Source organism: Lissotriton vulgaris, chromosome 6 (genome assembly GCF_964263255.1).
Source record: "Lissotriton vulgaris chromosome 6, aLisVul1.2, whole genome shotgun sequence".
Taxonomy (NCBI): Eukaryota; Metazoa; Chordata; class Amphibia; order Caudata; family Salamandridae; genus Lissotriton; species Lissotriton vulgaris.
In genome coordinates, this window is record NC_141694.1 from 220493607 (window position 1) to 220508963 (window position 15357).

Below are 15357 nucleotides of genomic sequence, written 5' to 3' on the forward strand. Positions count from 1 at the left end.
GACCCTCCTATACGGATGGTATTGATTGGGTATCTGATTCTAAGATAAGGAATCTGCGGCTAATTGTTTTTATCAGATGGACAAGCTACTTACCTTCCGTAACGCCTTATCTGGTAGAGAAAGGATCTAGCCGCAGATTCCTTATTGACCCACCCATCCTCCCCATTCTGTGAACTGAGATCCCTGATGTGCTTTCTACTGCAAATCTTTCAATCTGTGCTTGTTGATACACTATTTTTCCCTTTCGGGGGCACTGTTTCCCGAAACTGTTTCTCAAAGTGGATCTGCGTTGTTGGCGCGGACATGGTCACAAAAGAAACTGCCACTTTGTTGTGGGAAGGATTAGATGGACTCTGTTGACGTCACATATTGGAGATGACGTTACTGCAGAGCCGCTCGATGCCCTCTACCGATGCGCAGAGGTATTGCTGAAAAAATCCCTGGGCCACTCTGGTGCCTGGGGATTCTAAGATAAGGAATCTGTGTCTACATGGCTAAGTAGCTTGTGCTTGATTTTTTTCTCTCAGGAACATTCCACCTTGCTCTTCCTCAGCTACTAGTTGTTATAGGGAAACCATCTTCACTTGAGCTTCTTGTGGTCTATCAGTGAGAGACAACTACCCATTAATCTGTTGGCAATCAGAGTAATTAAATGTACTTCCATTCTATTTTAAATCCCCATTGGGAAAGTAAGAATGTGCAGGTCAGATTGGAAAACTGCATGGCAATGCACTGTGTCAACAAGAGTGAGTTAATCAGCCTTGTGTCTGACAGACAAGTGCAAGTAAGGCCTCAGAGCAAAATGTGCAAATGTTCACACAAGTGTGAACGGTATCAATAGTTGTAGGCTGCTATGGTCCATATAGTTCTCTAGCTAAGGAACTTTCTTGATATTTGAACACCTTTTGCCTCCAGTATCTCCCCTCCACTGGGAGTTCTAAAAGTCAGGACATCCTCTCTTAAAACAAGGGGGAATGTTACCAGATGAACGTATTCTGTTAATTGTTGTATGTTTTTGGAGGTTTAAAATATTTGAGGTGTAGATAGAGGGAGCATTCTGGTGAGGTTTTCAAAGTCCTTTTCATCAAACCACCTATTCTAGCAGATGGTTGCACTTTTGCTTATTATGTGCAATTCAAATGAGGACAGTTTTCTTGGCCCAATCCTACGTACTTGCCTGTCCAACCCCCTTCCTTCAGGCTAATTTGATCTCTGTGGGCAGGACCAGAGTGCATTTTTATACACTATGTAGATGATTCTTGGTATAATTTTTCAGCTCCCAAGAATTTTACACTATGCCAGTTTCCTCTGATACCTTTTGGTCTTCCTCCTGAAGTTTTTGATATTATTCTTGTAGCTAGCCGTCCCTCCACTAAGTTGATTTATGCCTGCAGATGACAAATATTTTGTAAATATTGTAGAGAACGGTGTATTGACTCCTTGCTGCCTTGCTTTCTGATATTCTCCTTTTTATCCTGCCTCTTGCCCAGCAGGGCTCTGCTCTGGGCGCTCTGAAGGGCTACCTTTCTGCCCTTTCTGCTTTTCTACGGTGCTAAGGTTGCCATGCCAACCGTCACTATTCAAGTCCCTTATTGTACATATATTTCTGAAGGGGCTCACTCATTTGATCCCCCTTTTCCTTTTATCATGCCCCAGTGGGACCTTAACTTGGTCCACACTTATCTAATGTGTGCATCAGTTGAGACACTGCAAAATTGCCCCCACCGGCTGCTTACCATCAGGAGAGCTTTTTTAGTGGCAAAATCCTCTGCCATGAGAGTGAGCGAGCTGCAAGCTCCTAGCTGACTGTCTTTCCAGACAAGGGAGTGCTCTGCACTCGTCTTCTTTTTTGTTTAAAGTGACACAATTCAATATAGGGCAATCTGTCACCTTGCCCACCTTCTATACTACGCATCGTTCTAAAGAAGAGGAATAGCTCTACTGCTGGGACCCAAAAAGCAGTACAAAAGGGGGTGGTGATGGACGGAGCATCTGAACCAATCAAACACTCACACCCAGTCAATAGATCTGGGTTTAAACCATCACCGTTCTCAAAAATAGCATCATCGTTCGACCTTGGCCGCAATAAAGGGTTCCCGGTGGACAACCAACTCTTTGTGGGGTACGTTGGAGAACCGAAGGGACGTGCTGACTAGAATTGGACCATATCACAATGGGTTAGCCTCTGCATTAAGATTTGTTATACTTTGGCAAAGAAACAGCTTCTTAAGGCCTCAGAGCTCATTCTACCAGACCTATGGCAGCCATTACGGCTCTCCAGCTTGGTGTTCCGGTTCTTGACATCTGGCCGGTGGCTACATGGTCATCCTAATTAAACAACAGGGGGTGGTGATGGACAGAGTTTCTGATTTAAGCAGAATACTCTCACCCAGTCAAGAGATCAGGGCTTAATCCAACACCGTTTTTTAGCTCACTGCACCATCCCAGCTCAGAACCTGGCTATATGCAAATTAGTCTGTCCCTGGCCCAGTGCATCATGGGAACAGGGCAAACCAAACTACCAAGCCAATTCTTTCACTGGGAAGGAAACAAGCTCCCGGGGACCGGTTTCTGGCATTTCAGCCGTCCTCGGCCCGGCTTGCTTGAATCCTGATGGTGCAATGAGCAAAGGACTCACGTCTGAGTATACCCTTCCACGCTTATGGTGGACAAAATAATTAAACAACAGGGGGTGGTGATGGACAGAGTTTCTGAATTAAGCAGAATACTCTCACATGGTCATCCTGGCACACGTTTGCCAAGCATAATTGCTTGGACAATCAGGACTGTCGGGAGGGTCTCTTTGACAGTTCTGTCCTACACGACTTTCTCGTTTATAACGTTTCCACAGTCCCTCCTCTGGGGATGGTATTGCTCTGGCATCTGTTTACAAGTAAGGAATCTGCAGCTAGGTGTCTCTATCAGATAGGCAAGTTACTTACCTTTGGTAACGCCTTCTTTGGTATAGACATGATCTAGCTGCAGATTACTTACCAACCCACCCATCCTCCCCGCACTGCGGATCAATTATTCTGGTCAGGGCTGGCCCCCTTCAAGGCCCTAGTTGTTTTAACACACCACTGTCAGCCTACTTCCTGGGTCTGCTCTACTGGCATCAAAAGTCAGAAAAAGTACTGACGTCAGCTCGCTGATGTGGTATCTATAAGACCATGCGGACGTCCCGGCGATGAACTCAATGCCATACGAAGTCAGGCAGATTAAACTGACTCCATCTACCAGGGTGCCGGGGTACTGCTAAGCAAAAACTTCTGGATCCAACTTGACACCTAGAAATTCACAAGTAAGTAATCTGCGGTTAGATCATGTCTCTACCAGATAAGGCGTTAATGAATGTAAGTAACTTGTCCTTATATTAACAAAAATAAGCAGCATAAGACTTAGCCAGACTTTTGACCTCTGTCTTTGAAGCACACCAAATGTGACAAGATAAATACAGAATTAAAATGCATCTTTATTTATTGCATTAAACTTTTCCGACCCACCAAGAATCTGTTTCCAACACACCAGTGGGTCACGACCCTCAGTTTGGGAAACAATGTATTAGAGACCTGCATTCGACATAACCAACTAATTCACACGCTGATTAATTTACACACGAGTACTTTAATTGCAACACACAAGTCCATGGTAACTCACCTCAAGGCCTGTCACTTACAACTTCGTCATTCATATACGAAAAGCTTGCAGACACAACAGTTTGTGTATTCCAAATAGGTAACAATTTTTTGTTTTTTACTTAACCCATTGGATATTTTGGGTTTGAAAAGGTCCTATTCTACATGTAGGATGTCACTAAATTTATCGATGTCTGTGCAGTGCAGAATGATACCCAATAGTGGTTGTCCAACCACTTCTGGATCCAATCTGACAATATTTGAGTAACTACCTGTATACCTAAGAAGGACAGGGCATATCATATTATATGCACAACAAACGTCCTACCAGGTATCATTGAAAATAGAACATGAGTTTAACCCCTTCCATGCTGATGACGAACCCCAGCCGTCATGCACTACGGTGCTCGTGTGCTGTTGACGGCTGGGGTTCGTCACGGCCCGCCCCTGTTCGTGTTGTTTACAGCACACCAGGGGAATCGCGGCCGCATGGAAGGGGTTAAAGAAATTGTTAGGAGATATTGTTGAGTACTATCAATTCTGGAAAATTTCCAATGAGATTTTCAAGGAGACGGTGTTTGTTACACATATTTTTATTAAGACAATTTAAAATCACAATCGTAAAGTATATACAAACGGTCTGCATAATATAATAGTACTCTGTGACTGAGGTCATAACACTGTGCAATTGACCAGGACAACAAATGAAAAAAGCCCAAAAACGTGATCAGAAACAAAGCAATAGACAACAAAGGGCTGTCAAAAAAAAATTAGTAATTCTTCAACAGAGCATGTGTAAGTCTAATAGATTGACACAAGTCGGATCAGCTCTTAAATAGCCATCTTAATTTCTGTGAAATCTTGGGGTCATATAGTGTTGAAGGCATTTCGACCCATCCTGGACAGTTCCAGGGTCATCATCAGGACGAATGATTATTCAGAGCACATCATAGATCCCAGATTTCCAAGAGAATGTATATGCAGCCAGTCTGAAAGAGAAAAGAATTTGGAGTTCTAGGCTTATCTGAAAGAAACAGGTTAGTGTTAGATTCCTTACCTTAGAATATCCCCAGGCGTCAGACTGGATCCGGAAAGTTTTCGTCAGCAGTACCCCTGCGCGTTGGTAGGCGTCGTCCGCAGCTCCGTGTTTGGCGTCGTGATCGCCGGGATGATGTCGTCGGAGTACTTAGACGCCGCCCTCACGCGCTGACGTCAGTTCTTTTTTCTGCACCAGCAAGATCCGGGAAGAGCAGTACTTCTAGTCATTTTTTGACTAACTTTTTTGATCTGTTTGGATCTTTTTTTGGGTCGACTTCGACTCCTGGTGCCGTAGGGATGCCTGGCTTCAAGCCGTGCGACGCCTGTTACCGCCTGATGTAGGTGACGACCCCCACCGTCGGTGTCTCTACTGCCTCGGGGCCGTCCACGACTACAAGTCGTGCTCCGACTGCCGGGCCTTGACCTCGAAAGCTATGCGGGAGTGGTCCCGTAAGCTTCTCGAGATCCGGCAGTCGTCTCGGCGCCGCTCAAGGTCCCAGTCGAGGAGGAACTCGAGGGACCGGTCGCGGAGCTGCAGTCGTCGCCGCTCGTCGAGCCATCACCACTTGTCGGGCTCCAAGTCCTCCTCCGGTAAGTCGAGGCACTCTAAACAGAAGTTGAAGAGGCGACATCGCTCTTCCGACTCCGCTCGCGCAACGCGGCTGAGGGTTCGGGCGACACAGCCTTTGCGGCTCTGCCGGAGCTGCGGGCATCACATCCAACCCCATACCCTCCGGCCCCTGGGCTGCATGCGACGCCGGAGGAGATACGTGATTTCCTCGTGGCCATGAGGACTCACTTTCCTCCGTCGAGGCCTGTTGGTGCGCCTTTGGGCCCCACGGACCCGACTAGAGGACCCTGGCGGGCTTGCGGCTTCTGCCCCGGTGGTGTTTGGTGCTTCGGCTCCGGCGCCGTCATCGACTTCGGTCCTGACACCCAGGGCCCCGAGGGAACCAGGCCTGGATCCCGGTCGACGTCAGTTGACCTCACGACTCCTCTTCTTGCGGTGGGTGCCAGGCCATGGAGTTAGGGTGCACAATTTTAGTAGGGTCAAAAGTCAGGAGTTTGGATTGGGAGGATGTCTACACATGACGTTCCTTCCTAGCCTTCTTAAAGGGGAGAGGAGCCTCCTTCTGGTCCGCTGACTGGTCTGAGGATGTATTCGAGGAGTCCTCCTGTGGAATCTCCGTGATAGTCGCCTCACTCTTGGGGTTCCCATAGGCATGATCTGAAGCCATGGACTCGGCTACTTTGGCAAAATCTGCTGTGTGAGAGTTTGCGACTCTTTTCCCACTGGCCTCGGACGAGGACCTGGGGTGGGAAGCCAGTCCTGCTGTTGAGCATAGGAACAAAGATGACGTTTGATTGGCTCAATAGCCCTGACCAGTGCTCTATTTACGAAGTGTTGTACTCCAGCGTCAAGGGCTTCAACAAGGTCCTGCTCCATAGAACCCGAAGGATCATCATCACCATACTCCTCCTCATAGTAGAATTCAGACTTTTTGAGGGTATGTATAACTTGAGGAGCATAATATTCCACAATGGGGGACAAAATCCCACAATCAGGTTGTAAAATAATAGATAAACCCAAAATCAGGGGGAGTGGAGCAACCCTAGGCAAGCCAGATAGTGTAGAAAATATTCGTGAAAGTGTGGAGAGAGGGCTTGCCGATCCACTCTAGGCAGAGCCTATGCTAATTATGCAGCCCCAACACACCTGACCATGTGGGACGTCATCGGGAGCAGGCACTGAAGAAAATGTGCTCCGAGCTTAAGCCCCGCTTACTTGCTTGTAGGGAAAACGCAGCTACGTAGTGAAATGCCCCCAAAATGGCTGCCGCGCATGCGCGATGCGAGCCACTCAATGCGAGCAAAAAAGGACTCTGCGTCCAGCAGACGTGCGCCCTCGCTCCCTCACTCTCCCGCTCCACAGACAAATTTAACACGGGCGGGGGCGCCCGGTTCGAGAGGCAGAGAACTCCCAATGCGCCGGGAAATGACAAGCGCCTCGAGCTTCGGCAGTCGGGCCCGCACCGTTCGAGGTCCCGGGCCGGAAGGAGGTAAGGGGCCGGATTCATCAGAGCTCTGGGAGTCGACACCACTCCTCGGGCTCCAAGTCCTCAGGTAACCGGCACAAGAAGTCGAAAAGGCATCATCGCTCTTCTGACTCCCCCCGACGCTCGCGCGATGCGGCCGGGGGTTCGGGCGACACCGCCCACATGGCTCCGCTGGAGCCGCAGGCTTTGCAGCCTGCTCCATACCCACCGGTCCCTGGGCAGAACGCGACGCCGGAGGAGGTCGATGACTTCCTCACGGCCATGAGGTCGCTCACTCCTCCGTCAGGTTCCGCGGTGCCTTCGGACCAAGCGGCCCGACTGGGAGCCCAAGCGGGCTGGGTGCTTCGGCCCCGGCACCGTCGGGTGCTTCAGCACCGGCGCCGTCAGCGACTTCGGACCCAACGCCGCAGGGCCCCGCTGGATCCGGTTCCGGGTCGTCGCCGGTCGACCTTATGACCTCGCCGGCGCTGGCCCCCAGGGTGTCCCCCCCGGCGCCGTCCCAGGACGACGTTGTCCCCATTCCTCCCCTCGATCCGGATGTGGTGCCGGAGCGGCGCCGCTCGACGCCGATGGGAGACTTTTATTTCTATGACCCAGCCCCATCATTTGACCCTGAGTATCAGGAGGTGAGTGGCGAGGCGGATTGGGAGGGGTCTGAGGACCCTCTGGCTCGTGAGTGCCAGTCTTATCAGGACTAAGCAAGGGAGCTAGGGGATGCCAGTGGTCTGGACACTTCGCCAGACACTGGTTTTGTCTCCCCTCCTACCGTGGCTACAGAGGAAGGGGCTGCCTATGTGGTGTTGACGCGGGCGGCCAAGGCCTTGGCTCTTGAGCTCCCCGTCGCGGCCGTGAGAACTAACCGCCTCACTGAGGTCCTTAAACAGCAAACAAGCTCTTCGGAGCCTCTGTTGCCGTTTAATGAGGCCTTGACTGACGTTCTTCTGAGCACTTGGTCCAGGCCCGCTACAGGTCCCCCTGTAGATAGGAACGTGGCCAGACGCCACCGCCCGGTTCCGGGTGACCCTTGCTTCCTGTCCACCCACCCCACCCCCGAGAGCCTGGTCATACAGGCCTCGAATTCCCAGACTGCATTCCCGACGGCTCCCCCTGACCAGGAATCCAAGAGGAACGAACAGTATGGTAAGAAGATGTTCTCCTCACTGAGTTTGGGGTTGCGGTCAGTTAACACCGCGTGCCTCTTAGGCCGTTATACCCACTCTCTGTGGGATACGGTCGCGGACGTGCTGCCACAATGTCCGGAGGAGGCCCGGACTAAATTCGCCCAAGCCCTTGCGGAGGGTCGAGATGCGGCACGGTATTCCATCCGATGTGGGCTGGATACAACGGACTCGCTAGGCAGAGCGATGGCAACCACGATTCGTCGCCACGCCTGGCTGAGGTCCGCCAACTTTTAGGCTGATGTCCAAAACACCCTTATGGACATGCCGTTTGATGGCTGTCGCCTCTTTGGCGACAAGGCAGACAGTGCGCTTGAGCGCTTTAAGGACTCCAGGGCTACGGCCAAGTCCTTGGGCCTGTAGGCCCCGCGCCAGCAACCTGCTGCCTTTCGCTCCTTTCGTGGCCAAGAAAGGGGCGCCCCCACACGTCCTGCCAGCCATGCGCCGCAGACTAACATCCAACGCGGTGGCGGACGTGATAACCGCCGTGGCGGTGCCCGGGGACAACGGCGAGGCCAGTCCACATCCACCACGCAGCATCCGCCTCAAAGCCCTCCTAGTCCGAGCTTTCAAGCCCACGTGACGCCAGTGGGGGGCAGGGTTAGCCATCACCTCCTTCACTGGCGCACCATCACTTCGGACAGGTGGGTGCTGCAAATCGTCCGAAGGGTCTACTCCTTCCCCTTCGAGGCAACCCCTCCTGCCATGCCACCGCATTACCACCGTGTGTCGGGGGATCACTTTAATCTTCTGCGAGAGGAAGTTACGGCCCTCTTGGCCAAGGGGGCCATCAAACGCGCTCCTGGGCCAGAAGTAGGGTGTGGTTGTTATTCCCACTACTTTCTGGTTCCCAAGAAGGGCAAAGAGGGCCTACGCCCTATCTTGGACCTGCGGAAAGTCAACGGCTTCCTCCAGAAGGAGAAGTTCAAGATGCTGACACTGGCTCAGGTCTTAGCTGCCCTGGACCCGCGAAACTGGGTGGTAGAGTTGGACTAGCAGGACGCTTATTTTCACATCCCCGGACTGCCGGCCCATCAGCGCTACCTGCGGTTCATGGTAGGCCATGAGCACTTTCAGTTTACCGTGCTCCCCTTCGGCCTTACCAGTGCCCCACGGGTGTTCACGAAAGTGATGGCGATGGTCGCAGCTCATCTGCGCAGGTTAGGGATTTCAGTCTTCCCCTACCTCGACGACTGGTTGTTGAAGGCAGGCTCGCCCCAAACAGTCGTCAGCCACCTCCAGACTATGACCGGCCTCCTGCACCTGCTGGGATTCTCCATCAATGTGCCAAAGTCGCACCTGTGTCCCTCTCAGAAGCTCCTCTTCATCGGAGCGGTTCTAGACTTTGCACAGTTTCGGGTTTATCCTCCCGAACAGCGGGTTCGGGATATTCAGGCTCTGATTCCGATCTTTCAGTTGTTGTCCCGAGTCTCGATCAGGTTGACGCTGCGGCTTCTGGGGCTGATGGCCTCCTGCATCCTTCTAGTGCATCACTCCAGGTAGCGGATGTGGGCTCTGCAGTGGGACCTGAAGTTTCAGTGGGCCCAACATCAGGGCAACTTGTCCGACCATGTCTTGATCTCGGAGGGCACTGCAAGACAGTTGCAGTGGTGGCTCACGGACCGTGATTGGGTCAGCGGCGGATCCCTCTCCCTACCCCAACCGGAGCACATAGTTGTGGCGGACGCGTCCCTCCAGGGCTGGGGGTGCCACATGGGAGAGGCGGAGATGTGAGGCCTCTGGTCTCCTGTGGAGTCCCGGCTCCACATCAACCTTCTGGAGCTGCGGGCGATCCAGCTTGCACTGAAAGCATTCCTCCCCTCTGTCCGGGGGAGTGTAGTGCAGGTGTTCACGGACAACACCACCGCCATGTGGTACTGTAACAAACAGGGCGGGGTGGGGTCGTGCACCCTATGCGAGGAGGCTCTGCGCCTCTGGCAGTGGCTGGAACATCAGGGCGTGACCCTGGTGGTTCAACACCTGGCAGGTTCCCTGAACGCCAGGGCGGACGAACTTAGCCGTCGGTGCATGATGGATCACGAATGGCGTCTGAACTCGGACGTGGTGCAAGCCTCTTTCAGCAGTGGGCAGAGCCTTGGTTAGATCTATTCGCCACAGAAGAGAACGCGCAATGTCATCAGTTCTGCACGTTGGAGTTTCCAAGGCGGCACGCTTTTCGTCGCGAGTGGAGCTGCGGTCTGTTGTACGCCTTTCCGCCTATACCACCTCTGCCCAGAGTGCTGAAGAAGATCAGGCGCGACCCGGCCCAAGTCATCCTTGTGGCTCCAGACTGGGCACGAAGATACTGGTATCCCAAGCTACTCAGCATGTCTGTTGATCCCCCGATTCGTCTGCCTCTTCGGGAGGACCTTCTGTTGCAGCAGCATGGGACGGTCCTCCACCCGAACCTGTCCAGTCTCCACTTATATGTGTGGAGATTGAGCGGTGGCAGTTGAGGCCATTTGACTTGCCTCCTGAGTCTGTAATGTGATTCTGGCAGCCAGGCGTCCCTCCACAAAATCTGTATACGCCTGCAGGTGGAAAAAATGTGTGGCATGGTGCACAGCAATGCTGTGGATCCCCTTTCTGCCCCTCTTTCAGAAGTCCTGCTCTTTCTTCTTTCTCTTGCCCAGCTGGGCTCTGCTCTGGGCACTCTAAAGGGCTAACTCTCTGCCATTTCCGCCTTCTTAAGGCTCCCTGATCAGCCCTCTTTGTTCAAGTCCCCAGTTGTAAATAGGTTTTTGAAGGGCATCACTTATATGTTTCCTCCTGTTCCTTTCGTGATGCCTCAGTGGGATTTGAACCTTGTTCTGACTTATCTGATGTGCGCTCCTTTCGAGCCACTTCATAACTGTCCTCTTTGTCTCCTTACTCTCAAGACTGCATTCCTGGTTGCCATCACCTCTGCCAGGAGAGTGAGTGAGCTCCAGGCTCTTTCCTCTGAACCTCCTTTCCTTTCTGTCTATCCGAACAAAGTTGTGTTGCGAACGCGACCCTCTTTTCTGCCCAAGGTAGTCACAGCCTTCCACATCGGGCAGTCCATCACCTTGCCCACCTTCTTTCCGCCTCCCTCGAATGAGGAAGAGACTCCACCGCTCTTATTCTATCTAGATCGCACACGCCAGTTCCGGGTTGATGACCAATTTTTGTTGGGTATGTGGGCGCTAAGAAAGGTCGGGCGGTGCACAAACGATCCATCTCTCGTTGGGTCGTCTTGTGCATCAAGGCGTGCTATTCTTTGGCTAAAAAGGAGCCTCCAGTTGGGCTGAGGGCCCATTCCACTCGGGCCACGGCGGCTACTACTGCCCTTGGTCGGGGAGTCCCCTTGCAGGATATCTGTCAGGCAGCTACGTGGGCCTCGTTGCACACGTTCACAAGACACTACTGCCTGGACAGCCAAGTCCTGAGAGATGGCTTCTTTGGCCGTTCCGTTCTCCAGGACTTTCTGTTGTTTTTATCATTGGCTCGCAGACTCACCACTGGGGTTGGTATTGCTGGGGTATCTTATCTTCGGTAACGATATTTCTGTAAGAAACAGTAATTAGTATTAGATTCCTTAACGCCCCACCCATCCTCCCCGTTCTGCGAACCGATAGCTAGGGCTAAGGTCATCCCCTTTCAGGGCCCTAGTTTCGTGGCACCAGTGTTGGTTTTTATCATGGCTCTGCGTTTCTGGCGCGGAAAAGCTGTGTATAAGAACTGACGTCAGCGCGCGAGGCAGGCGTCTAAGTCCCCTGGAGACGTCATCCCGGCGCCGACGACGGGCGTGGAGCCGCAGACGACGCCTACCGACGCACAAGGGTACTGCTACGCAAAAGTTTCCATATCCAGTCTGACTCCTGGGGATATTCTAAGGAAAGGAATCTAATACTAACTACAGTTTCTTACAGATATATTGTTACCGAAGGTAAGTAACTTGTGCTTATGGGCAGTAAGGCCTACTTATGGGTTACCTATTAATATTTAAAAGGAAGGTTTAGGCCTATCAAAAGAGGTTATTTTAGCAGGTCGGATCTGCAGTTTAAAAACAGCATAGCGAGGCCACAGATGGTAGTCCTGTAGTCCTGTTTACATTGTCACTGCAGTGAGTGGCACAGTTGGTGCTGCAACGCAATAGTGACGTTTAACTTACTGGCCCTAGTACCATTTGTACTATATGTTGAGAACTTTTTAAGTAGGTTAAATTTTCCAATCAGGGGTATGCCATTTTCATCATGTTGAAAGGGGTAAGACAGGCACTTCATCTATATTCTTAGTAGGGGTAAAGTGCTCAGAGTTCCACACCATGCATAAATAGGGCTAAGCACAAAAATTCAGGATGACTCTGCAGAAAGGTCACCTTTCCTACAACCCTATTTTTGTTTTTATTGATTAATGCACTTAATTCTTCCTTCATGCCCAAAACACTTATGACGACTCTTCCCCTATCTCACACCGTCCATTCCCTACCTCCTTTCCTTTGGCAATGCTGTGAAGCACACCAGGCCTCCTGACTTTTTAAAGTCGGCTACCATTTTTAAACCATTGCACTGGATTAGCACGCTGATTGTGCTCTCAACATTTATAACAGCTCTGCTGATCGTTTTGTACTGCAAGTTTTCCAGATGCCCTGCTTTCCTGTTTTGTAGGGTTTATTTGTAATCCTTAAACTTTGTATCTACTGAAACCTATTACACAGGTTGAAATACATTCATCCACCCTATAAGTAATGTAACTCACTTAATTCACCATAGACCCCTTTACTGATGTGACCAGGTACTAATTCACCCCCACCTGCTTCTTAATCAATTCAGCTGGGACCCATTGGCCCGAAGTAAGTTAGATGTTTTCCTAATTCAATTTGTCTTATGCCCAGCCCTGTGGTAGTACTAATACCATTGTTTTCCATTGCCCTGTTCTGATAGTGAACTTTTAATCCCTTAATAAGGTCTAAACACGGTCGACTTCAGCACAGTTAGACTCTTGGACCCTATCCCTTGATACATATCATTCTTAAAGGGGAATTAATTTCTCAGCAATGGCCAATCCTTCCATCTAATAATTTGCGAGTCTACTCTTTTCATCTGTTTTTTTCACTTGAGCATGTAGGAGTACAAAAACGTAATTTCTGTAGCTGATTTTACTTGTAAATAAAATGAGCACTACTTTGATAAGTAAAGAGGTTGTGGCTGACATTTCACTACTGATTTGCACAATTTAATGTCAAGTGGCCTAAATCAATGGCCAATACTGTATTGGATGTTGCAAAAGTAGTCCACAGTAATCCACTTTATCTTTTTATATCAAGTTTGCACATGTTTCTTTGGTGGCACATTGGGTTACGATTGTTGTATGTATAACTGTTTTGAGTGTGGCACCTACTGAGTGATATTTAAATATAGTTCAGAGTGCCACCTGACACCTGGGAAATTGTAATGAATCCACCACAAATAAAATGGTAGACAATAATTGTTCATTATGCCTGTAAGTCTCATTACGACTTTCTTCTCTATCATATATTTTATGTAGTTATGTGGGTTTATGCCAGTAGCCTGTTTAAGCTTTACATTGTAACGTGTGTGTAGAAAATACATTAGGCTTTTTTTTATATGAAACTCTTAATTGTCATGAGTGCCAAATAAGAGTGTGCTATCCAAACTGTGTTTATGGGAGCACAGTTTGCATTATAGAAATCAAGAGGTATGTGGTCTCCTTATTTATCCAAACATGTGTCCTCCATCTGTCTCCCAACAGCTACCAAGTCTTGCAATGTGTGATTAAATTGACCAATGTTGAAGGTGAGCTAAATTCTTTTTATAGATGTAAAGAGGTTCATTACAAGCTCTCTACTCATCTATCTCAATCATCTTTTTTTCCTTACCAGTGTGTCAAGTTATTGCAATGTATGATTACGTGGCCAATAATGAGGATGAGCTAAATTTTACCAAAGGGCAACTTATTAATGTAATCAATAAGGATGATCCTGATTGGTGGCAAGGAGAGATAAATGGAGTAATGGGACTTTTCCCATCGAACTATGTGACGATGACAACAGACTCTGATCCAAGCCAGCAATGTAAGTAACAATATTTTATTTACCATCAATTTGAATAAATATATATGTGTGTGACTGTAGAGACGCATGCTTAGCATACCCCTGCCATCTAGTGTAAGGCTCAAACATTTGCAAATTGTTTATCTTCTGAGAAGCTTCTAGAGTTACAAGATGTGTTGTAAGTCTGCCTCGTAGTCTACATTGCTCGTGGAAACTGACTCCCATGTTTGATTGTTATTTTTCCTCCATTGGGTTCAGATATGCACCTAGTGGGCTCAGTTTTCCCTGTGTTCTCCACCTGCCTGTGAGACCCCATTGCTGTCTAGGTGTACTTCTGGCATTGGGCTCCTTCATGCTCTATTACCAGCTCTGTTTTCAACTAAAAGCTCTCTAGTTTCATGGATGCAACTTGGAGCCTGTCCATCACCCTGGACATCTTCAGAGGAAGATCCCTGCAGTGCCCAACAACAGAAGGCAGCCTGCCCAGCCCAGCAACAGGTGCAGAGCCCAGAGCTGCTTTCACAGGGTGAATCCGAATATTACCAGCTAGACAATGTCTATCCAGCACTATGGACTGCGCTTCGGGTCAAAACCATGCCAAGGGTCATCCGTATACCAGCAACTCTGGAAATCCCAAAACAGTTACACTTCACGCTGAGTCAGAGCACTACTCCTGCATGAGTTTGGTATCTAGTTCCGAGCATCGCAGTCGAGGCAAATTCACCCACAGGCCACCTCCCTGATTGGGCTCCGTTCAGCATTGACAAAAGCCTTCATAAGCTACTAGGCCTTCTACCAAGGCTGTTGACCCCCACAAGCAGGCGTCAGTGGTGAAGTCTTCCTCTGCTCTAAAGCGCTCTACAGCACTTAAAGCTGCATCTGCTCCAAATCCTTCAATGGAGACCCAACCATAATCGTTAGCAAAGCCTTCCTTGAGTCTGAAGCCTCAGTCGGCTGAGAAGTGTCACTAAGGTCCTAAGAATTAAAATAATGACTCAAACCTCCAACAACATTATGAAGGAGGACATCAATGGCCCAATCTTGCGGAAATCACAGCAATATCTGGATGCTGTGCAACAGCGTCTCTTCATTCACCCCCCTCACAGGCAAGATATTAACAAGGTTGTTTTCCCCGTTGCCTAAACACCAGGGCGGTCTCAGCCATGTCCCAGGGGAGGGTTACTACTCCTGCAACCCTACTGCTATGACCAGCAGTAGAGTACAGGGGTAGTAACCCATCCCTAAAAAAAATAGCTGACTAGTAGTTTTACTCATACCAGTGGCTCCCAATTAAAGGGAAACTGGGCTGCAGACTAGGTATATTTAATATGTTACAATCCCAGTTAGATTTAGTAACAATATCCAAAGTGCTCCTTTGGATTTGATTGAGACCGCCCTGGTTTTTAGGTACTGGG

At 49.7% G+C, this 15357-nt stretch overlaps 1 protein-coding gene across 4 annotated transcripts in view; it reads left to right on the forward strand.

Moving 5' to 3' along the window:
* Positions 1-15357, forward strand: part of ITSN2 (intersectin 2) — a 1355209-nt gene that overhangs the window by 1114086 nt on the left and 225766 nt on the right. For all 4 annotated transcript variants that reach the window (XM_086926255.1, XM_086926257.1, XM_086926256.1 and 1 more), the window contains one exon: positions 13772-13963. In XM_086926255.1, coding sequence (XP_086782381.1) covers positions 13772-13963 — 192 coding nt within the window. The remainder of the gene's footprint in view (positions 1-13771; positions 13964-15357) is intronic.